Source organism: Eptesicus fuscus, chromosome 13, assembly GCF_027574615.1.
Source record: "Eptesicus fuscus isolate TK198812 chromosome 13, DD_ASM_mEF_20220401, whole genome shotgun sequence".
Lineage (NCBI taxonomy): Eukaryota > Metazoa > Chordata > Mammalia > Chiroptera > Vespertilionidae > Eptesicus > Eptesicus fuscus.
The window spans coordinates 81,280,838-81,305,612 of record NC_072485.1 but is presented as its reverse complement, the minus strand read 5'-3'; the positions used below and the strand labels follow the sequence as shown (position 1 = coordinate 81,305,612).

Below are 24,775 nucleotides of genomic sequence, written 5' to 3'. Positions count from 1 at the left end.
CGTGGGGCAGCGAGCACTGCGCGGCGGGCTCCGGCCGCGGGTCTGGCGAGGCCATCGAGCTTCTCCGGCTCGCCGAATGGCGGCCCCCAGGACGCCTCGGTCTCCCCGCAGGCCTTTCCGAAGCCTTTTCCTTCCAGGCGCAAACGGGGGGACCAGGCCAAGGCAGAGGTCATCAGCCGCAGGATGCCGGCCCCCCAGGGACTGTCAAGGCCCCCCAATCCGGGGATGCACCCTTCTTCGGGGAAGCTTAAGCCAGTTCATGTGTGGGGCCAGGATACTTTTTTTTGGGGGGGGGCAGGGGAGAGGTCAAGGGGGTGCCTCTAGTAATGGGGGGTGCCCTGTACCAGGGATAGCCATCACCCCAGGCCCCCCGCTTTCACGGGAAGCGAGGGGAGGGGAGTGCGGAGGACGCTGGCCGCCCTCCCAGTGGAGACCCCCCCTTTCCTGTTCGCAGCCGGCCTCCCGGGAGCTGGTGGGAAGCTGCGTGGAGGCCTGGCGCACGGCGGGCACCAAGTGCCCGAGGGGATGGCGCTGCGCCGGCCGGAATGGCGGGCAGGGCGGGGGCGACGCCAAGGACCTTTCTCTTCCTGCAGCCTCAGCGCTTGGCGAATTCCAAGGAGTCAGTGAAAATTTCCACATCAGCTCAGACTGGTAAAAGCCGGGAGTTCTCAATCAATGTAATCTTGATAGTTTTTTTTTAAAAAAACCTTTGCTCAACTTTCCTGCACACGAATTTTCATACTCGTGATACCAGGGGCAATGCTGTGGAGGCCAGGCCTGAGCTGTGAATGAGCATTGAAGTGGTCACCACAGGCGGTAGCACTGAGTAACTAACTACCCTGGAGAAGGGGCAGGCCCTGGGACCCAGGGGAGCCTCAGGGTACACGCGGCGGGCCCGGGTCCGAATCCGCCGGCGGTGTCTAGACCTATCGCGGCTCCTGCAAACACTGGCCCTCTGTGCGCCTGCGCACCCAGCCTGGCCCGTCCGTGTGAGAAGACAATGAGGACCAGTGCAGCTGGCTGTAGCCGCAGTAGCGCGTTTGTTAGTGACCGTCTCATTCTCCAAGTTCACTAGGAAATAACCCCATCAAACACCCTCTGTTGAATGACTAGGCTTTACTCGTAAGTGGCAATTACTCATGAATAAACTTATTTGGCCATAAATGGCACCTTAGATTTAACTTCAAGCATCCAACTGGTTTTAGTATAGGCCAAATACAGAGATCTGAAATAATTTGTTTTCTTCTATTCCCATGGCTCAAACTCTTAGCATAAGCAAGCACTGAGTAGGCCAGCAACCCGCAGTGAAGGCATGGCTGGCACCCAAGTGAAGCCATGGTGGAGTAGGAAGGAATCAGCCATCCAGGAGGAAAGCCATCCTTGGTTGGACCCAGTGCAACTGGAAGCAGCATCAAAAGTAAATAAATCCCCCAGATGACACACTCCACCCGTCAGTGCAGCCACAGGACAGAGAGTGAATTCAATCCAAATGGTTATTTATTCTAAAACTGGAAGCTACTGTGCCTACATAGTCGCCAGAATGTTGTAATGAGAACAGGGAGGGAAAAGTTACAGATGTAAACAATGACACAGTTACATTTTTAAAAATGGTAAAACCCTTTTTTACTGGCCACTTCCAAGAATGCTTTACAGGCTGTGCAAACATTTACAGGCTCCATGTGCTGTTGGTTTTTCTCACAAGCGTTTCCGTCTACAACTACAACAGAGTCTGATAAAACACTAAAATCTAAGGAAAACAGGCTAGGGATCCCTTCTGTTAATCCACATTTGCCCCCTTAACATTTTTTTTTACTAATAAAAAGACAGAAACAAAACCCAGACATCTAGTGTTGCTGTGAGTGCTCGGATCAAACCAACAAGGACGTGGCAGTTTCACTTTCCACCCACCTAGAAAAACAGCTTTTTTTTTTGTAAAGGTGACTTTCTAGTGTCAAAATTTAACAGCAAGTACCTCCCCTAATCCTCCCCCCTCCCCACAAGAAACCCAAAGGGGCAGAGTTTGTCCCCCTGGCCCTGAGGCCTAGCATCCACAAACCATGTCATAGACTACAAAAGGATGCTATTTGCTGGAGGATTAGATATTTAAAAGGGGGTGGCAGTTTCTGCCTCAGATTTAATTTTCTATTATAACATGATCTTGCCCTAAGAGAATTTCTTTGGGCTCCAGTTTTCACCTTCTTGGCCTGATACTATGAGCAAAGCTTCTCAAAACTCCCTTAATAATAATAAAAAGTTAGTGGGTTACAGAAAAGTTCATGCAATCACTTCACCCACTGCCACACACAAATCCATTCGACGGCACCACAAAAAAGCAGTGTCCAGAGAAGACATCATGAGCAAGCGAAGTTACTTCCTACCAGCCCCCCATTCCAGCCTGGGGGTCAGAGGTACCTGTGGGACAGAAGGGTATCACAGACGGGCAACTAGAGCCAGACGAGAGCCTGCAGACCTAGAGAAGGGCTGCATGGTGGTCACAGTGGGAGAGGGTGAGAGATCAAATCTCGGCACAAAACTTTAAACACAGAACTGCTCAGGTGAGGAAATGGAAGTGAAGCTTTTTCTAGTAACACAACCTAGGCTCTTGCCTCACCAGGAAGCGCTGCAACATGTGGTGTTTGCTGAAGAAGCTCTTGGCGGACTCCATGCTGAGCTGCTGAGCGGGAAGATGAATTAAAACTGAAGCTACATACTGGAAGAGCATTCCCAGAGCCCACCCGTATCCTTGAACCCGGGCACCTGAAGCTGTTGAGAACTGGGAGGGTGCTGGTAAAGTTGCAAGGACCATCCCAACTGAAGTCTTGGCTAGAGGCCTCTCTGGGGACACGAAGTAAAGCACCCCAGAAGGAACCCTGTTTCAGTAAGCCAGGAAGGGGCGCCCCTCTCATGCACACATCACACACATTCACACTCTTCCCAAGTTGCAGCAGCCCCACTGAGCTGCCTCCCACCCCCACCCTCCCTTCTATTCACTTTCTACCTGTGTATCAAAAAGACCAGCGGGGCTCGCGCCCTCCACACTGTATAAAATAGTCGCTATTCTCAGCACCTGGGCCTGGGAGCCCACACCACAGGATTCACTATATACACATCCTGCTGCCATGAACAGAATCCTGCTTCATTTCTGTGAGCGGAAACCCTGAGAAACGTTCCTTCTCTTGCACTTTAAGAGGACAGATGCTCTAACAGAGATGATTTCAGAGACTTCATGCCTATCTCAACCTTGGAAGACAGAGAGGACAGACTGACGATCACCATCTTCAGGCTGAGGCCTGCAACCCCATTCTCCCCCGAGACTTGATGGGAATTCATTAATGGGTAGAGAGAGGGTGCAAGCTATTCTGCTCTGCGAACAAGCACAGCCCCCTGCCTCCTTAGCCTGGGAATCCTATGTAATACATCCATCCAATTGGTAGTCTCCAGGCCTCAGCCAAACAGCACAAAGGCACGGGAAAGTGGAGACAATGCCACTCTGGCCTCCCAGCCCACCAGACCAGATATCCCAAGAGGGAAAGGTTGGTAAAGAAAATACAAACGGTTAGTTGGTGCAAGTGATTGATAAGAGCCAATCGTTTATTTCACTGCCCCAGTCACAAGCTCTCCCTCTGTCCCACTCGTGCCTGCTACGGAGAGTGCCCTCACACGCCTGCTCACCCTCCACACGCCCTCCTCACTCTCCCTCACATGGCTGTGCTCCTGCTGCCGCACAGGGTTAAAGGGTGACGTTTTCAGTCCTTTTCCTGTCCGACTGCAGGGTACAGGACAGGCAGCCCTAAGTGCTGCTTTCTGAGCAAATGTTTTTTGATTACAAATATCTAACTAGGTTTGAAATGTTTTATAGAATAAGACAATATTCTTTTCAACAAACTTTAAAAAAAATGTACAGTTTTGTTGTTTGTTTCCACCTCCCCCCACCCCCACCCTTGCTTGCGCACCCTCCCTCCCACCACCCCTCCCCGGCAGCTCAGCCCCACCCCGACAGCCCCTGTTTTCCTTGGTTGTGTTTTGGGGGATGGCTGGCACCCCCGAGATTCAGCTTCATGGCTGACAGAGGCTTCACCGATACCCTTGGTAGCCGTAGTAGTTCCTGTAGTACCGGTCTCTGTCCTGGGGGGGGTGGTAGTAGTAATTCTGCCACTAGAAGAGAGGGGAAGCCCGTCACCTGAGGCCACAGCTGGCTGAGGACCGAGAGGCAAGACACTCAGCCCACTGGCCCTGCCTCCCTTCGCCCTCTCTAGCCCCAGAAGATACTCACATCCCGATTGTACTGTCTGTAATAGTCTCTGTATCTGTTGTACTCGTAATCGCGGCTATAGAATCGATCATAATCTCCCCGGTATCGGTCGTAGAAATTACGGTAACCCTGAGAAAGGAGAAAGAGGAGTGAAGACTGAGGGGTTTCCGGTATCCCGATCCACTGCTATCCCCCGTCTTAAGTGAAACACACCTCAGCTGGATTTATCACAGACTTAATCTTCCCAGGACAGATTCTCCAGAGGAACACATTAAACGGGCACAAGCTCAGCCCTGAGAAAACAGCCCAAACCACTCTGCTCCCCCACGCCAAGAGGAATGCTAGCACGGCCCAGAGGAGGAGCAGGAGGAGAGCTGCACTCACCCCTCTGTTTCCAGACTGCCCCCAGTACTGCTGCCCGTAGGCCCGGTTGTCGTAGCCTCGGCGCTGCCCGCCCACTGGAAGAGAAACGGGAGAGCGCGCTCAGACAGCTGGCGTGGGGTCCTGGCTCCATGGCTGAGTGGAAATCAAAAAGTTGGAGCCCAAGGCAATTCTGGGAGGATAGGCGGCCTGCTTCTGTCAGGCTCACACAACGTTAATTAAAGCACGAGCCAGGGTCTCTCAGGAAGTCTGAGGGGGAGGGCAGAGGAAGAGCGACACAAGAAAACCAAGCCACCTTGCTCTGGAAGCCCCCCAATTCCTGCAAATACTTCAGATGGCAAAAAAATACTTGGCCGAGTTAGGAACATCAGGAAATGCTGCCATTCACAGAACCACTGACTTTCAATCCTGGCAGGGATCTCAGAGGTGATAGAACCCGGGCCCACCAGCTTATACAAACGGAACAAAGTCTAAGTGACCAACTCCTCCAGGGTAGGCACTGTTGGTATTCCCAGTGCCTAGCATGTAACAGGCATGCAAACATTTTGTTGACTTGCAAACACATACACACACACATTTTTAAAGGGCAGTGAATGCACAGTGGAAGGTTAACTGACAAGCTAGACATTCAAGAAGGATATTAATTCCACTAGTAGCCTAAATTACTTTGTAACCCCCCAAATTACTGAATAATGCATTCACTTTCTGGTCTACATGGTTGTGTTGATCCACTAGACAGAGCATTAAGAAAACTTAAAGTGAGGATCCAATTTCACTGCACAAATCCTTTAGATATGAGGCCACAGTGAAGTGGGAAACCTACACATACACGTGAAAACTAGACAATGAGAAGGCCCAAGCATTGCTTTTCACAGAAGCAAATATTTGTGTTGAAAAACAACCACCTTTTACGGAAGGGTTATGGAAAAAGCACAAGAAGCTGGGGTTAAAGCACACAGGAAGAAATAAGCTCCATAAAGAAGTCACTTCCTTATTCCTGGTTAGTGACTTGACTTGGTTTCCTTATGGATCCTGCTCAGCACAAAGCACAGACTGGGGCCAGGGGCTGGCTGGCCCCCAGGACTCACCATAGCCTTGGCCTTGGCCTCGGCTTCGGTTCTGCCGGTTGCGCTTGTTTCGATTGTTTCGGCGGTTTGTCCGTTTCTCAGAGGGGGGCAGCAGCTTCCTTGCCTCCTCCTTGTACTTAGTGACAAGAGGCTGAGCTTCCTCCTTCTCCAGCTCCCCATATGTCACCTCATCCATGTAGTCGCATTTTTCAGGCAAAGAGAAGTTGGCTGTAAGAGTAAGAGAGAAGCTTGTGGGCCTGAAAAGTGCATAGATGGGTAAGATCTCATTATACAAACTATTACAGGAAGAATAAGATTTCCTAAGCTCCTCTACTAAATGCACAAAAAAGTACTGGTACTTTATCTACCATAGGTTTTCCCTAAATTGTAACAGCCACAGGCAAAGGGCTACTGTAAGTGGTAGATGTACGAGTTCTCAAGTGACCCATAATAAATTAGGAGTCAACTGGGTTAAGGTTTCTTATCAGGACAGAAGCAGGTAGCCAGAGGCTAAAAGTAACTGAGTAAGTTTTGGTGTTGGTTAGATAAGACACTAAGAAATACAAGTTCAGAGGCTGAGTCCCAGTGGAATTCAGTTCAATGGGGGCTCTCTTAATTCTTAGATGAATCCAGTTAACCCTCTTGAACTAAATTCCTCCAAGTGCCTATCAGTTATGGACTGGCATAGTTCATTCTGTCTAAACTCGGACAATCTGGCTCTTAGATGTGTAACCAGCTCCCATCCCTGGGTGTTAAAAATCACACTCTGAAGGGAACAGCAGGATGTGGGATCAATCAGGACAGGTAATTCCGCCTCATAGGGACTTTGCTGTTAGGCTTTGTATTGCATTAAAGATTTCAGGCTCCTACCAAAAACCACAATGAGCAAGCCTACTGTGTTATCAGAAATCAAGACATAATGATGAGATCATTCAATCCAACCACTGTATTTTAATTTGAATCATAATACTCCCCCCAACCCCGAATATAAATTGAATAAAGCAGAGCTTCCTTTCGTTCACAATTGCCCTACATCTAGGCAAGTAGATAGTTTTAAGTCCTGACTATATGAGTAACTGACTCAATGAAGCCTCTGCCTTGAGTTTCATTACCCTGTGGTCAATCACTATTGTATCTTACCCAGAACGACCAAGGTTAGTGCTTCTCCTTTCCCTCTGCTTACTCATTTACCCACAAGCACTCACACCGTTCATTTACTCCCAGGTTTACACTTTGGGTGTGGAGAATCCCTCCAGGGCTGAGAGCCTCGTGAGCTGTGCGCTGACCAAGGACAGGTGCCTGACTGGTTCAGTTTCCGCCCACCTTTCATCTCCAGCATGATGGACTCAGGCACATCATCCCCCTCCACTTCCTTCCTCCACTCCAGCCTCTGCTTCCAGTCCTCCTCGCTCGGGACAACCACCACCACTTTCCGAGAGAACGTCTTAAACAGCAACAGTTTCCGTCGTTGGCCGGAGTTGTACACGTTACACTAGGGACAAGAGGAACACCAGATGTTTGAGGAATAGAAATCATCCAATTCGGCGAGAACACTTACTGAGCACCCTTTACAAATGAGGCACCAGACTAGGAGTCTTGTAGACACAATCTCCTTTGATTCTTTAAACTCCATGTGACAGATATTACTGGGTTTTGCACATCAGGAAAACCGAGACTCATTGAGGCCAAGACTTTTCCAAGGTAACAAGTCCAGTAAGTGGGGGAGCCAGGAATCCCAAGGAGCTCTAACGCTCTTTCCCTGGCCTCCAGGATGTGCTTCCTGGTCTGGGCTCATATCCTCTCTGATAAACACTGACAGAAGACCTCTCTGAGTTCAAAAGACATTACAACTATAACATACAACCTTTTGGTCATAATTAAGTAAACCGATTCTGTTCCTTAACTCAGTATCTTCCTACAAAGGCACCCCACTTTGACTCTAGGCAATTGTATCAGATTAAATGGATGCCAAAATTTTCATCTTGGGATTTTCTGTAAAATGAGGTTTCTTTTGAATGTCTGAAAAGTACCTGATCAAGAATGAAGTTCCTCTTTGTCCGGGAAGCAATCTGGACCAGTTTACTAAGGCACTGGGAGGCTTGCTGAACTAAAAGGTCTCGGCTTTTGGGGTCCATTTCTGGCTCCTCAAGCCCCTTCATCTGATGAGTTTGAGAGGAAAGGAAGAGAAACGCAAGAAGTTATACAGCAAATTAAAGCCTAAGAGTCATAGGTAACTGTCACTTCTTTAATGCCACCAAAGCTGTCACATCAGTTCATTCCCATTCCTCAGTGCCATGAATGCTGTCCATTTTATGCAGGAGTCACTTCTAGTCTTAATCTGAATATATTCCGGATTTTATCATCTTTCAGAAATATGACAACACAGCCAAGAAGAAAAAAAAAAAGCCCTCCCTTTAACATGTATTGAGAAGAATTCCCTTCTCTACTTGTGTTGTCAGACACTTGAAAGACTAACTCCACTGGGAAAAGGTTACAGGAGTACCTTGGTACCTTCAGAGCAAATACCCAGTTGACTCCTCTCTTGCAGCAACTCACCCTCATTTGATTGAGGACAGTCTCAGCTCCCAGGACATTGTATCTTTTCTCAGGGTTTTCTTTTGAGTATTTCAGTGCCCACTGAGTCTTTCCAGATCCGGGCAGTCCCACCATCAGAATCACCTGCAAACAAACAAAACCAGGAATGCCATAAAAAATAAGCAAGGGTCATGTGTAAAAGCCCACTTTAATAATACCCTCCCTTGCCCCAGGTCAGTAGAACTTTGAGAAGAAAAGCCGCCCCCCTCCCCCTCCAGCACTCCACAGCAGGAGCACTAAGCCTTCTGCACACTGTGTTGCATACCTCACACTCCTCTATGGTCTTAGGTGGGACTGCAGTGCGCACACGCTCCTCAACAGGCACAGCATGGATGAACACAAACTCTTCTGGTGGTGGGAAGAAGGGCTCCTCCTTCTGACCGAAGTTTAATTCTACAACACAATTTTTGCAGAGGACATGGGGTAGGAGGGCCCGGTCTGCCAGGAATTCCTTGTTGATCCGGAATGCCACACCAAGGTCTTCTCCATTCTTGGAAAAGGAAAGTTCTACTTCTTCAGTCTCAAAATTCTACATTGACAAAAGACAGGAGCACATATGGGCTTGTAGGGTTTGAGGTTGATTGAATCTTACAATTTAATCTTTAAGCAATGCATCAAGTACATGCCCTCTACCCTCTCCCTGCTGTGAATCCACAACTTTCAGGAGCACTTACAGCAAAGCAGCCAATGACATCATTCTCCCCAAAAGTTTGGCCAAATTCCTCAAATTGCCCATTCTCTGCCTTGAGTCCTCGTCCATCAAAACCATAAGAGAATTCATCCTCACCTAGAATAGTGAACAAATTAGTTACCTGCACCCAAACTTCCCATGGAGTAAGCAATGTGGTACAAACATTAGTGATGAAGTCAAAGTAACTTTACCAAGCTGTGGATGGGAAAAATCAACAGACCATCCCACTCGAAGGAGAGAAACCTCTGTGCAGCCTTCTTTCATTGGGAGATTCTGGGTTACCTGGCCAAGTCAGAAAAAAACCTCTCAGATACTCTGGCCAACTCAGAAGCAAAGTTTGTTAAAAAACAACAACAAAAGATATTTATTTATTTAATCTTCACCCGGAGATATGTTTTTATGGTGTTTGGAGAGAGGGAGGGAAGGAGAGAAACATCAATCAGTCACCTCCCATATATACTCTGACCAGGAGTCAACCCAGGTACGTGCCCTGACTAGAATCAGAACTACACTTGTGTACAGGATCACGCTCCAACCAACTGAGCAACAAGGCCAGAGCAAGACAAGATTTTTATACAAACGGAAAAGGACAACCACCACAACTTAGCGTCAGGATAATAACTGCCAATGAACTTAAACCAAAGCCCTGGGAAGAGACAATTTCTTGATTACTGGAGCTAAGGTTATCATTGAAGCGTGGTGCCTTTTTCTCCACTAATAAAATACTGGTGGGCAGGAGTCCAGTACATAGGAGTTTAATGAATAATTTAATAAATGAACGGTCTTAATGAGCTGTACAGACTACCTTGGCCTCAAAGCAGACTTTCCCCTTTGTCACTCCATAAGTACTCCTTGCCCCAGACCACAGGGTCGGGAACTTCTCTGAGAAAAGTGGCTGCCCTCCATAGCGGTCTTTGCTCACTTGAAAATGGAGATCAGAGGTATCTGTTAAGAAAGAAGCAATCTGTTAACACTTGAAAGCCACCTACAGCACACACGTATACTCAGTTGCCCGGTTGTCAAGAATGGATACAAAATCTATCATGTGCTAAATCTCTTAAAAATTGCAGGCCATGAAATTTTAATCTCCAAAATCACTTCTGATTGGTTAAAACCCCAACCTGTCTGCCTGATACATACACGTGTCCAGGTTCACAAGAGTGTCATCTTCCTCTTCATCTTTTGCCTCTTCTTCAGGGGGCGGTGGAGACTTGGAGCTACACACACAGAGAAAAGCAAATACAATGTAACCAAAGCCCTCCGCGTGGAGGGGTGTCTGCAGGACATGATGTCTGTTTTAAACTACAAGCGAATATAACATCCAGCAGACAGCCTCGTTCAGTAACGAGAAAAGGGCAACAGGAGCTTTCAGAGTAGATTCGATCTAAAACTTATGCCTATAAAAACCTGTTCCATTTTTAATCCACCCCTTTCCAACTCTCCAATCAACACCAGGTACACCAGAACCAGAGCAGACACTCCCTTCAACGAAAGGGTCCGTTTCCCTCACCGGCTGTGGTAAGCCTCCTCTCGGAATTCATAGTAAGCTCGGCCATGTTCATCCTTCTCATCCCGCTGTCTCTTTACCCCCCGCCGCTCACCATCTGAGCCTGCTGGTTTTGACTTTTCACTATCTTGGTCATCTCCTACAAAAAGGAGGGAAAGAAAATCAGCAGTCTTCATACTGGAGTGTAGAATAAGCTCAGAACCAACAGAAACTAGAGGGGGATCTGAGTATGTCTCATCAGAATAGCCAAATTAACCCCACTGCATCCACAGAACGTTTCATTTCCAGAGATCGTCTTCCTACATTGGCTGAAATTGTACTTATTTTTTTAAAGTATACTATGGGCTAATTACAGGCAAGCAATAGACATAAATTGGACAATTTTTGCATTCTAAATTTATCTGCTTAAATCAGGTCAAACTTGCAGCTTTCCCTAACAATATGACATTAAAAAAAACTTCATTGGTTAATTTAATTTTGATTCTGAATGGTCAGATTTGGATTTAAGCTAGACACAAACCGTATTTTCCAACACTTTTCCACAGCTTCATGATACAGAGCCTCAATTTAGAAAAACAAGGAGTTTGCCTCTCCAGCTTTAAAATGCACAGCCATCCACGCATTTACTTCCACAGCAAGTGGTACAGGGTACAGGTGCGTGGCACAGAGCTGTATTTTTATCCTGGATTTTTACTGCAAGTTGCAAGAGCTAAACCATTCATTCACAAGAGGCACATCTTTTAATACTGCATCTTTACTGCACATTAATTTGGGGGCAGAAAGGTGCTATCAGATATTCAGCAACCTTCTCTACTAGAGGGAAAAAACTCAGGCGTTTTTCCTTAAGCCTCTGTATTGTTCAATACAAAGGTTTTTAAACAATAATTTAAGGCAGTCTCTTATTCTTTAACCTTTTTTATTTTATTTCCCCCCATCATTGTTTATCCCCTCTATGCCCTCTTCCACCTCCCTCCACCTCTTCCTCAACCTTTTTTATCTGCGATTTGGGGTACACATTATGTCAAAGGTTATGTAATGGGACTGTTGTTCCAGGACGTAGGCAAACAATCTTCAAGTCGCACGTGATTATTGTAGAATGGGCTCCAATTAATGCCACGATACTAAGTAGCAGCCAAACAATGTATTCAGAACTAAGGCGGCAGCCCACTTCGGAGGAAGACTTCCAAGCAGCTCTAGTTTCCCTCTTTATTCTGACAGATTATTTACAATTTAGAATTAAAGTGAGTTATTGCCAAATGATGGGTGGGTTACGTAGTTACGGGTCAGCTTAACCATCCAATCACTTCCAAGGAAGGCAGGTGACTAACTCCCTGGGGCAACTTTACACACTCTCTTCCCCAAGGTGACTGGATGGGCCCACCGACACCTCAACCATTTCAACGCAGTTCACCGGGAGCCTGACATGTAAAAGGCTAAGTGTGCACCAAATTTACAGATCTGCCCACCCATCGACTCAGTGGGAAGATTACATTTTAATCATAAGGCAAGGCAAAAGCCCTAGCCAGCTAACTGCCTTACTCTAAACGCACTAGATAAGACTTCTCTTCACTAGTTAACTATTAAACTCGACACCGTCACGCCACAGGCCGTGCCCCGCGGCTGCTAGCGCAGGAGCAAGGTGAGATCGCCAGATTCCGTGGGGCTCAGGCTCCCCCACTGTGCGTCTGATGGATCGAACTCTGACGAATTTAGTTACTGCTTCAGATTTTCATGGCGAAAAAGTCAACAGCCAGCCCGAAGGCCAAAGCCTCCAACAGGCGGTCTGGCTGTCTGGGGACTGCCCGTGCCCCCGCGCACCCCGGTTTGGGAAGAGGTGACCAGCAGGTGGGGGCTGCTCCACAGGTAGCTCACAAGCCGTTCGCAGGCACCACCGCTCACTTCCCTCCACTACCGCCAACGACCCAAGCCAGGCGGGCCTCCCTCCTGCAGAGTGGGGCCACCCGGGGCGGCCAGACCTCCCAGAAAGGTGCGGAGAGAATAGAAGCCACCTCCCCCGGGGAATCCACCCGATGGCGAAGGGAATCTTGCACTTGAGGCAAGTGAGAACAAGGGATCGGACCCCGGGGTGCAAGACTGGGTGCTTGGGACGAGGGCGCACCCGGCAGGTTGGAGCCGGGCTCCGCCGCCAGCACCTCACCCTGTTCCTCTGCGGCCTTGTCACCCGGCGCCTCGGATCCCGGCGTCTCGTCCCCGCTCCGCTCCTCCGGCTCGTCTTCTTCCCCTTTGCCGGTGCCCTGCTCTTCGCCACCATTGACGCCACCTGACTCGGCCGGGGCCTCCTCAGCCGGCTTCTCGGAAGCATCGGGCTCGGGCTCGGCCTCGGCCTCGGGCTCGGCCTCAGGCTCGGGCTCGGGCTCGGGCTCAGGCTCGGCCTCGGCCTCGGCCGCGGCCTCCACGGCTGCCTCCTCCGGAGGCTCCGGCGGCGGCTGCGAGGCCTGGTCCGAGGCCTGGGCAGGAGGTGGCTCTTCGTCCTCGTCCTCAAGCAGCGCCTCCTCGTCCTCCTCCTCCTCTTCGTCCTCCTCTTCGTCCCCGCCCGGGCCGCCGCCCGACGCGGCCACAGGCCGAGGCTCCGCCTTGCAGGCCCCGCCGGGCACGGCCCCGCCACCACCGGCCTCGTCCTCGAGCATCTCGGCGTCCAGCGCCTCCTGCAGCCGCTGCGCCAGATCCACCTTGAGGCCGCGCGAGTCCAGGCCCCGCCGCTGCAGCTCCGACCGCAGCTCGGTCACTTTCAGCCGCTTCACCTCCATTGCCGCCGCCGCCTCCTCCGCCTCCCGCTGCCTCCTCCCCTGCGAACCGACGACCGAGCACGACCGCGCAGGCGCCGCCGCCGCCCGCCTCCGCTTCACGCGCCAGCACTGAGCCCGCGCGAGCGAGCGCACGCACGGACGCACGCAGGCGGCGAGGGCCGCGCGCAGCCTCTACGACGGTTCTCCTTTCGGCTCCCCTCCCCTTCGCAGCCCCGGGAGCCCAAAACAACGGAGCGGGGAAACCTCTCCCTTCCCGCAGCCTCTTCCCTCTGTTACCAGCCGCGGGCGGGCGCGCGCCGAGGACGACGGACTTCCCTCCCTTTGCCTCCCGCCCCCTCTCACGTGCTGGCCAATCGCCGCCGGTGTTCCACTGCGCAGCCGCACCGGAGCCGGAGACGGGAGAGACTGGCTGCCGCTCAAGTGCCTCGTAGCATGGTGGCGTGTGCGCGCCCTGCTTTCCGTACTTCCAGCCGGGAATCGCGCAGCCGCCCGGACCTCCCCTCCCGCACGCCCCTCCCACCCCGCCACCACCTTCACTCGGTCTGACTTCCAATCGCGCTTTCCTCTTGGGGCTTGCTCCCTAGTCTCTTTTCCTGTCTAAGCATGCAGCAGCTTCTTCGGAGTTAAAAAAAAAAAAAGAAGAAGAAGAAGAGAAGTTGTTGCGACGTGAAAGCCTCCTAGTAATCGTCTTTCTGGCTAGTAAACCGGAGGGCTCTCCAAAACCAAGAAATACAGTAACCTCTTGCTCCGCCCCAACCCTCAATTTCTACCTAGCAACAGATGACCGACCTCGCCTTGTAGCTAGTCTATTGGCCAACTTGAATCGTCACTTGCAATTTTGATTGGTCACCCGTGATAGTCCGAATTTTTCCAATTGGTGAAGCTGCCACGGGCTCCCCCCGCCCCGCCCCCCCCCCCCCCCTTTGGTCCGCAGAGGGAGCTGGAAAGGCGGGGTCGTTTCTGCGGGATTACTTTTCTGGGGCCGCTCCTGATTGGGCGGCGTGATGCGATGCGCGCGACCCTTTAGACAACAAACTGTCAAGGGACCGGACCCTGTCCTCTGGGTGCTCCCACCCGTAATCGGAAACCCAGGGGCAGACTTCCGGGCTAGGGCCCTTGCAGAGGGCCAGGGGCTGGCAACGGGGCTCGGAGGACTTGCAGCTGCTGCTCGGCCGCCGGGTCCGTCGCGGCCTTTGGGCCTTGGTGCGCGGGCCACTTTGGCCTGCGTTTCCCAGCTCCGGGCACAGACTTCCACGAATGCTTCTTGAATATACGTGCGAACAGAGAGTCGGGACGGAGGCAAGTCCTTTAAACGGCTCTTAGCAATGGTCCCCGCCTACTTTCTTCCACTTCCAGGTCGGGGAGGTGTGTCCCAAAGAACGGAGGAAGCAAGTTCCGCCGGCGTCCGCACGCCTGCCCCAATTCCTAGGGAGCCCTTTGCGTTTTCGGGGTCCCCTCACTCCAGAAAAATCACACAGCCTTTGGCTTTCCTCTTCCCACACCCGCTCACTGGTTCGTCCCCTGCACTGCCAGCGATTGGAAATACCGCCGGAGGAAGGGAGGGAGGGGCTGCCGTAGAAACCAGCAGAGCTCGCTCCCTGGAGGCCCCCGGGGGGAGGGCAGTTTCCTGCCTGAAATCGGCCACCGAACCGGTAACGCTGCTCCCTCCGGCAGAGCTTCAGCTGCTCTTTCCCTTCCCAGTTCCGCAGGACCGCTGGGCGACAGAGCTATGGACAAGCGTCTGCAGGAGGCTCAGCTGTACAAGGAGGAAGGGAACCTGCGTTACCGGGAAGGGAAGTACCGAGATGCTGTGAGTCGGTACCATCGAGCTCTGCTTCAGCTACGGGGTCTGGATCCCAGTCTGCCCTCCCCGATACCTGATCTGGGACACGAGGGCCCGGCTCTCACCCCTACCCAAGAACACATGCTGCACACCACCCAGACAGACTGCTACAACAATCTAGCGGGTAAGGACAGGGCCGAAGGGCGGGGAGGGGAACCAGGCAGGCACACGAACATCTGTGAACGTGGAGAAAAACACTGAGGACTTTCCTGCTGTCATCCAGTTATTCTGCCAAGAATGGAAATATATGTCCCCTGGCCGGGTAGCTCAGTTGGTTAGGGGTGTTCCTGATGAGCCAAGGTGGCAGGTTCGATGCCAGGACAGGGCACATACAAGAAGTAACCAATATAACCAATAATGCATAAATAAGTGGACAACAAGTCCATCCCCCCTCCTTTTCCTCTCCCCCCCCCCTCTCTTGCTTTCTAAAATAAATAAAAGTTAAAAATTCTTTATCAAATATATACATTTCCCCCCCAATTTATAGGGCTCTAATTGAGTTTCTCTAGTGCAGTAGTTCTCAAACATCACCTGGAGGGTTTGTTAAACACAACTCCCCAGCCCCACCCCCAGAGATTCGGATTTAATGGGTCCCAGGTGGTGCCTACTATTTGTTTGCAGAGTCTCTGGTGATGTTGATAGATTTAGGAAATTTTGCACACAATAGAGAAAAGACCGAGTTTACATAGAAGGGAAGGCATTTTAAAAAATCACACACGTGTTTTTATTGTTTTCTGAGAGAGGGAGGGAGAGGGAGAGAGAGAGAAACATCAATGATGAGAGAGAATTAATATCCATTGCCTCCTGCAGGTCCCCTCTGGGGATCGAGTGGGAAACCAGGCATGTGCCCTGACCAGGAATCTGGTTCCTGGGTCGACGGTCAACCACTGAGCCCTGCCGGCTGGGGGAAGGGAGACTTTTTAGGTCTGTTCTATGGAAGGCAAACTAACCATGGAACTAATTAAATTATTCTGACGTATATTAAAATATTCTAATAGTCCAACTTCAGGCCATAGAAATTGTTGGGAGTAGTTTTTACACTTTGTAATGGTTGTTTAAAAGTGATTTTTATTTTTTTTTTTTACTATAATACTCATCAGCTATGATTTGGTGAAAATCTAGCTTTTTTTTTCAGTGCATGTTCTGTGCTACTCTTGGGAACAAAAATAGGAATTAAGGTAGTTAAGGTTTCAGTTCAACAATTATTTATTTATTTATTGGGTGCCGAGGATTCCTGCTCTTATTAAACATGTATTCAAGTAAGGGAGACGGACAATGAACAAAAAAGTAACATACATAATTTTTGGAAAATGGTAAGTACTGTGGAAAATAAATAAAGCAGAAAATGGGGATAGTGAGTGCCACAGGCATGCGAGTGCTCACTTAAAAGAGTGTGTGTGTGTGTGTGTGTGTGTGTGTGTGTGTGTCGGGGGGGGGTCCATTGAGGTGACATTTACGAAATGCCCTGGGCAGACACTGTTTAAGCCCTTTACACATATGAACCTAGTTAAAGGTCACATGACCTTTGAGGTAAATTTAAGGAACAAACAGCTAGTAAGTGGTAGAGCTAAAATTAAATCTAGGCAATTCTTTTTTTTTTATTATTGATTTCAGAGAGGAAGGGAGAGGGTGAGAGAAATAGAAACATCAATGATGAGAAAGAATCATCGATTGGATGCCTCTTGCACACCCCCAACTGGGGATCAAGCCCACAACCTGGGCATGCGCCCTTAACCGGAATTGAACCTGGGACCCGTCAATCCGCAGGCCGATGCTCCATCCACCCAGCCAAGCCAGCCAGGGCTCTTTTATTTTTTTCAATGATGAGCCCTAGCCAGTTTGGCTCAGTGGATAGAGCGTCGGCCTGGGGACTTAAAGGGTCCCCAGGTTCCAGTCCAGCCAAGGGCACATGCCCGGGTTGCAGGTTCGACCCTCCCCAGTAGGGGGCGTGCAGGAGTCAGCCAATCAATGATTCTTTCTCATCATTGATGTTTCTCTCTCCCTTCCTCTCTGAAATCAGTGAAAAATAGAAAAAGTAGCCGAAACCGGTTTGGCTCAATGGATAGAGCGTCGGTCTGCGGACTGAAAGGTCCTGGGTTTGATTCCGGTCAAGGGCATGTACATTGGCTGCGGGCACATCCCTGGTAGGGGGTGTGCAGGAGGCAGCTGGTCGATGATTCTCTCTCATCGATGTTTCTAGCTCTCTATCCCTCTCCCTTCCTCTCTGTAAAAAATCAATAAAATATATTTTTAAAAAATAGAAAAAGTAAAAAATTATGACTCATTGATCGGCTGCCTCCTGCACGCCCTCTACCGGGAGTGGAGTGTGACCACTTGGTGGGGGTGTTGGAGAAGGAATGCAAACATCAGGCGGTTAATGTCCTCATCAGCCCTGATTCTTGGTTCTCAGCACTGTGATGTAATACTATGTTTAATTCCCACAATCCTTTGAGGTAAATTTAAGGAATTTAATAGGGAAACATTTATGAAATAGAGGAACATTTCAGTTTTAAAAAAAAATATGTTACTTATTTTTTGTTTATTTATTTTGTTGTTAATCCTCAGCCGAGGATATTTCTCCATTGATTTTTTAGAAAGACTGGAAGTGAGGGGAAGAGACAGAGAGCCAGCCCTTGGGAATCGAACCCGGGACCTTTGAGTCCGAGGGCTGAGATTCCTCTCAACTGAGCCAAACTGGGTAGGGCTGTTTTTATTGATTTTTTTTTTTTTTTTTAGAGAGAGGAAGGGGAAGGGAGAGAAGATATAAATATGGATCAGCTGCCTCCTGCACACCCCCTACTGGGGATCAAGCCCCAAACCTGGACCTCTTGGTGCATGGGACAGCGCTCAATCCACTGAGCCACACTGGCTGGGCAAAATTTCCCTTCTTAATAAAAAGGCAGAAGACTGACCTGATCAATTGCCTCCTGAACAGATTTGTATTTTGAGGTGCCATTAAATCATCCAAGGGACTAGGAAAGTAATATCATTGAGAGAGATGATGGTTTTGGGGTGAAGAGTCCTTGGTACCAGTTTCTTACGCTTTCCACCTAGAAGCTGTGGCATCTTGGACAAGTTACTTAGCCTCTCTGTGCCTTGATTTCTTCATTCAGTTGAGGTAGTAACACACATCGATTTCTCAGAGCGGGTGAGATTCAACACACTGCAGTGCTTTCTGTTCCTCGTACAAGAACCGTGGTGAAACGGAGACTCGAGACCGAGAGCCTTGGGCGGAAGAGACACAAAGAAGAAGTTTAAATGCATTTTAAAGTATGTCTTACCCGCTTATAGCTGGGCCTAACTCAACATTAGGTACAAAGTAGGCATTCGGTAGAGGTTGAAGTAGATTGAAGGTATGTAAAGCGTTATTCTCTGCTGCATCCCCTGCCTACAAGAAGGCCTGGCCCTGGCAGACACGTTTATTTGTTGGATAAGTGAGTGTTGTTTTCCTTCTATGTTTGGTGCTGCCTTTGTCGACCAATGGAGTCTAGTATAACAAGGCCCTTCTCCCTCCTCTCTCTTCCCTTCACTTGGCCCCATTAGCCTGCCTCCTTCAGATGGAGCCAGTGAACTATGAACGAGTGAAAGAATACAGTCAGAAGGTCCTGGAACGGCAGCCTGACAACGCCAAGGCCTTGTATCGGGCCGGAGTAGCCTTCTTCCACCTGCAGGACTATGACCAAGCTCGGCACTACCTCCTGGCTGCTGTCAACAGGCAGCCGAAAGGTGAGAGAGAAGGGGGTGGGGTGGGAGAACAAAGACAATTGTCCTGTGGAAAGGGTTTTTGTTGTATTTGTTTGTTTTTAATATATTTTTATTGATTTCAGAGAGGAAGGGAGAGGGAGAGAGAGACAGAAACACCAATGATGAGAGAGAATCATGGATCGGCTGCCTCCTGCATGCCCTCAACTGGAGATCGAGCCCGCAACCCGGGCATGTGCCCTTGACCGCAATCGAGCCTGGGACCCTTCAGTTTGTAGGCTGACGCTCCATCACTGAGCCAAACTGGCTAGGGCTTGTTTTAATTCATTTTTTCATATTTTTGAATAGGTAATAATATATTCACATGGTTCAAAATTCAAAAACTATAAAAGTATACAATGAACAGGCCTTCTATTCTTATATTCTTGTCTCCACAGAAAAGCAATATTGTATGTATATCCTCCAGAAATCTCTGCTTAAACGGGCACACACATATAATTCCTCCTCCTCCCCCAGTAGAAGAGATTTTTAAAAAATATATATTTTTATTGATGTCAGAGAGGAAGGGAGAGGGAGAGAGAGATAGAAACATCCATGATGAGAGAGAATCATGGATCGGCTGCCTCCCGCAAGTCCCCCACTGGGGATCGAGCCCACAACCTGGGCATGTGCCCTTGACTGGAATCGAACCTGAGACCCTTCAGTTCGCAGGCCGATGCTCCATCCACTGAGCCAAACCGGCTAGGGCAGAAGAGATTTTAAGGCATTGTTTTTTGCCCTGGCCAGTTTGCTCAGTGAATGTTGGCAGGTTTGATTCCTGGTCAAGGTCACATACCTCAGTTGCAGGTTTGATCCCTGGCCACTTGTGAATGAATAAAGATATAAAATATAAACTTGTTCATGTTTATCTTCAAGTATATAGATTAACTGCCACCCAGGTATAGTATCTTTAGCAGCTCTGCTATGACAATAACTATTTCTTCAACTTCCCTGTCATTATAAAATTGGCAACCAGCCGGGACGTGTATGAGATTTTTTTTTTTTTTTAACCCAAAGTGATATTAATGAGATTTACTATTACATGGAATAGTAATGATATTTTCAGATCTTAGAATGATTTTTAAAACTGGAAGTATGTGCCTTAACCGGTTTGGCTCAGTGGACAGAGCATCGGCCTGTGGACTGAAGGGTCCTGGGTTTGATTCCGGGCAAGGGCATGTACCTTGGTTGCGGGCACATCCCCAGTAGGACGTGTGCAGGAGGCAGCTGATGGATGTTTCTCTCTCATTGATGTTTCTAACGCTCTATCTCTCTCCCTTCCTCTCTGTAAAAAAATAAATAAAAAATATTTTTAAAAATTAAAAAAAAATGCGCCCCTGGGTCTGGGAGAGGCCACGCGCCCCCGGGTCCAGGTGAGGCCATGTGTCCCTGGATCCGGGTGAGGCTGGGTCCCGGGTCCGGGTGAGGCCACGCGCCCCTGGGTCTGGGAGAGGCCACGCGCCCCTGGGTCTGGGTGAGGCCATGTGTCCCCGGGTTCGGGTGAGGCCTCGCGCCCCTGGGTCTGGGAGAGGCCACGCGCCCCCGGGTCCGGGTGAGGCCATGTGTCCCCGGGTTCGGGTGAGGCCTCGCGCACCTAGGTCCGGCCGAGACCAAACCAGAGGGAGTCGGACCTCTGTTACCACCATTTGTCCACCATCCAGAGCTGAGGGGTCAGTGCTGACATGTACACATAAGGAACTGGTGGACATTGAAATTGGGTCTCTAAAGAACTGTTGGTCCAGAAAGAAACTCACTACAGACTGATTCATTTGCCTGTCAGCATAACTATTATTGCTCGTCTCACATTCAGTTCTTATAAGTATATCTCTAGTGACACATGATCTCACTCATCTAGGGGAAATGATGAACAACATAGACTGATGAACAAGAACAGAACCAGAAACAAGGAGGCATCGATCGGACTATCGGGCCTCAGAGGGAGGATAGGGGAGGGTGGGGGGAGGGGGGAGAGATCAACCAAAGGACTTGTGTGCATGCATATGAGCCTATCCAACGGTTAAGTTCAACAGGGGGTTGGGGCATCCGTGGGAGGGGTGTGGGATGGGAATGGGGGGATGAGGACAAATATGTGACACCTTAATCAATAAAGAAATTAAAAAATATATATATATTTAAAACAAAACAAAACAAAAAAAATAAAAAATAAAAACAAAAAAAATAAATGTGGATATTTCTAAAAGTAAAAATAAAAATAAATTTTTTAAATAATGGAAGTATGTTAAATCTCCTCCCCTGAGGTGAGATTGTGGTGTATCTCTAATGGCCTTTCCGCCCTCTCGTTAGATGCCAACGTCCGGCGGTACCTGCAGCTGACACAGTCGCAGCTCAGCAGCTACCATCAGAGAGAGAAGCAGCTCTACGTGGGCATGTTTGGTTAACAGAGGAGAAGGACGCTTCTCCACGTGAACTTTGGTGAACGGTGAACCAGTGAAGTCTCATCCAGTGGAACCTGGCCTCGCAGGAGACACAGCCTCATACCTCTGACCCAGGTGTCTTTCTGTCTTGATTCTAGTTCTGCACAAACTCTCAACTACTTACACAGTCTGCCCTTTTTTTTTTTTTGTCTGTCCATCTATATATTTGTATAGCTTTTAAAACATGGAATTCTTATGGCCATTTGCCCTGAGAATTACAACCAGAATATATTCATCACCTGTGTGTGGAATTAATCATATCTACAGCGTAGATTCTAATGATGGATGTTGTTAGATGTATTCATACACAGAGGAGAAGTTTAGCAGGGGATGAAGTAATGATAGACAGAAAGGAGTTTCTTCCGTTGTTTCCTCAGATGCCCAACGCCAAAGTTAGACAGGCCAGAAACTGGGCAGTATATTTCTTTTGTGAAACTAGACAATTACAAATTGGGCCCGCATGTCTTAAAATGAAAGGTTTCAAATTAAGTGAATTCCTTATTTTTAATATTCCACATATATTCAGATTCTTCTTCCCCTACAAAAGTATCTGGCTCCTATTGTTTGGGTAATTTCCGGTCATCGATGGTGTTTATATTCAGATCATTAGAGTAGACTTATTTAATTTTTCATTAAACTCTTCTATTTTAAGATCTCTGGAGTGGAGCACTTAAGTATTTATTTAATAATCCTTCTACCCTCATGCTACAAAAACACCCAAGTAAACAGTTTAGTTTTTAATAAGTGCGTTGCTATAGTCTGCCTGTTTCTCTGAAACACTTAGGAAAGACAGATTACTAAGTCTAGAAACAGTACCATGGAAGAGCAGGATACAAACATAAACCTGTTCTTCACCTGTCACCTTGTATTCCGCCAGAGCCCAGTTCCCCTTCAGAGGAGGGAACCAATGGGGAAGGTTCTCCTTCCTTAGTGCCTTTTACGTACTTTCTGGAAGCTGTGTGGGCACCAGTGCAGGCTGCGGATCTGATGCAGCCATGGCTCAGGAGGAGGCTCCATCAACCAGGAGCTCCGCTGTCCGCCCATCACTTGTGAAGAATGTGCACAGTGTAGGAGCTGTACAGAGCAGGGGAGACCGGCTAGCACTGCCTCCCTCTGAGTGGAGCTGGTCATAAGCAGGTGCCGTTAGCCATCACACAGCCACCGACTGCGGAAAGAACACCTCAGTCTTGCCAAACGTGCTAAGTTCTTCTCCCTTCATCAGCAGCTCCCCCCATCCCCATAAAACAGGCTCCTCTGTGTCTCCCTCTGCCCCTCAATAATGCAGCCGGCAGCTTACAACACAGCCTTCTTCTACCAAATAATCCTAATGAGTCCAAGGACAGAGCTAACAAAAGTAGAGTATTTTATTCCTTTCCCAAGCCTCTTCCATTGCTCTATCTAGATTGTTGACAAAATGTTGTCATGGTTGCATGTTTTGTTTGTTTTGGGCTGTTTTTGCTTCCTGATTTCACTTTTGTTTGTGGTTTGTTTTTTCAAGACGATGTCACAGTGAGCTATCTTCAGTATCAATGAGGAAAAAATAAAACTGATATTTAAAAATGAATTTTGGAAAGCTACCGTACTCATCTTTTCATTAAGGCTGCTGAGACCACGCGGTCAGGCTCTTCATTTCCAAGGCCAGCTGCTAGCGGAGATGTTAGTGAGCAGGAAGAGGGACGAAGGCAGGCAGGCTGGCTGGGTCTGGAGGAGGTCGGGGAGCCCACACCTGCAGGAGCCTTCCAGAGGGCGCCAAACCCCTGCCCTGAGCCGTTTGTGGAGGAGGCGGCTGCTCACCTTCATCTTCACAGGTTCCCACAGGGGGTTCCAGGGCTTGGCTGCAGAGAAAGCATTCAGGGAGGTTGTGACGGCTTACACGTTGGCACGTACGAGACGGTTCGAATCGTGTTTTCCAAACTCATACCACCCCCTTTACAATTTTGCCAAAACCACATTACTATCTCTATTACTATTTATGTATGTTATTTAAATATGTGTTTTTAAGGGAACCTTTGGACAGAGGGACATGTTAGATGATATTATTGGGATGTAAATAGCAAACTCCAAACGGAAACCATAAGACAAGTAACTCGATTTTCTCAATAGTAAGTTGCAAGGAAAAGAGAGCGGAACCTATAAAGTAAAAGTCTTGAGAAGTCAGCCAGCCAAATAAATGTGACTCTGCTTTAGATTCTGATCGGAAAAAAAACCACTAAAAGTTTACGAGACTGAGATAATAGGAAAAATACGTATATATTGGTTTCTCTCTGGTTCCTAAAAACCTGGGAATTTAGATTCTGATTGGAAAAAAAAGTTTATGAGACAATCAAGGAAATTTGAACAAGAGTTATTGTCAGTTTTGTTGAGAATGATAATATATTTGGTCTTTTTTTTTTCAAGATTCCTTTTAGAAGTGCATACTGAAATTGCTTACTGATACAGCTGGGAAGGAACTTTAGAGCACATCATACCATTTGTTAAAAATAAATAAAATGTCTTACAATAATAAAGTATTAGTATATGTCAAAGTAAATCATATTGTAAGCATCAGGTTTGGAAAAAATACAATTTTTTAAAATTGACTTCAGAGAGGAAGGGAGAGGGAGAGAGAGACAAAAACACCCATGACAAGAGAGAATCATCGATCCGCTGGCTGCTTCCTGCAGGATCCCTACTGGGGATCTGGGGATCGAGCCCGCAATCCGGGCATGTGCCCTTGACCAGAATCAAACCTGGGACCCCTCAGTCCACAGGCTGATGCTCTATCCACTGAGGCAAACCGGCTATGGCCGCTTTGGAAAAATTAAAATCAAAATCCAATGTGAGATGGGCTGAACTGGTGAGTTTTGTGAAACTGAGCTTGGCCACATGTCTGGCAACTGAAGTGGCATTAGCATTAAGTGAAGGCACAAAATAGCCAATTAGGAAAAGAAAGGAAGACCTAAACTAGAGATGAGTATTTAAAGCAGGAGAGAAAAGTGTGTCTGAAACTGAAGTCAGTTTATAGCTCAAAAGCAAAATAACTCCTCAGGGTAAAACTCTTAACAGGCTGGGGCCTGGCCTGGCACGCGCGTCCCCCCCCCCTCCGCCCCCCCCCCCCCCTAAAAGGAGGTTGGTTTGGACTCAGTAGAAGGAAGCATTATCCAATGATTAGAGGTCTCCAGCAATGCCAATAGGTTTCCTTGGGGGACAGTTATCTAGCAAACAGGTTTAACAACTGGCAGGAGGATCACTGTTGGACTAGAGGTTAGATGAGCTGACCTGTGGTTCCATGAATCCATGGATGGGACGGACCTTCAAAAGCCGTGAAAACTACAGATAATTCTCTTGAGCACACCGCCACAGGCTGTCAGAAGCTGCTCCCAGCATCAGCAGACAGATAAAGTGAGGCAACTGCGGCCTTAATTGTGTCGGCTGCTGCTTTGAGCATCTTGAAATTCCTAACTGCCACTGCCAAAGAACGATGCATCTCATCTCTGAAACTACTATAATATTGTG

The 24,775-nt window shown here is 48.5% G+C and overlaps 2 protein-coding genes across 3 annotated transcripts; one reads left to right on the top strand and one right to left on the bottom strand.

The window, feature by feature from the left end:
* Positions 1–3,976: 3,976 nt before the first annotated feature.
* HNRNPUL2 (heterogeneous nuclear ribonucleoprotein U like 2) lies at positions 3,977–13,603 on the bottom strand. Of its 2 annotated transcripts, XM_028137900.2 has the most exons (14): positions 12,652–13,591; positions 10,497–10,632; positions 10,127–10,203; positions 9,792–9,931; positions 9,178–9,268; positions 8,970–9,082; positions 8,561–8,824; positions 8,257–8,379; positions 7,731–7,859; positions 7,024–7,192; positions 5,722–5,928; positions 4,637–4,710; positions 4,274–4,381; positions 3,977–4,155 (listed from the first exon to the last, which is right to left on the bottom strand). In XM_028137900.2, exons 1-14 carry the CDS (start codon positions 13,259–13,261, stop codon positions 4,075–4,077), a joined length of 2,322 nt encoding a protein of 773 aa, XP_027993701.2. In that variant the 5' UTR covers positions 13,262–13,591; the 3' UTR covers positions 3,977–4,074. The 2 variants fall into 2 exon arrangements, with proteins under 2 accessions (XP_027993701.2, XP_054581224.1); XM_054725249.1 differs by lacking the exons at positions 3,977–4,155; positions 4,637–4,710 and having other exon boundaries at positions 4,291–4,381; positions 12,652–13,603.
* Positions 13,604–14,678: 1,075 nt separating this feature from the next.
* TTC9C (tetratricopeptide repeat domain 9C) lies at positions 14,679–22,844 on the top strand. Its single transcript, XM_008160733.3, has 4 exons — positions 14,679–14,773; positions 14,963–15,228; positions 18,648–18,830; positions 21,150–22,844. Exons 2-4 carry the CDS (start codon positions 14,991–14,993, stop codon positions 21,242–21,244), a joined length of 516 nt encoding a protein of 171 aa, XP_008158955.1. The 5' UTR covers positions 14,679–14,773; positions 14,963–14,990; the 3' UTR covers positions 21,245–22,844.
* Positions 22,845–24,775: the final 1,931 nt, after the last annotated feature.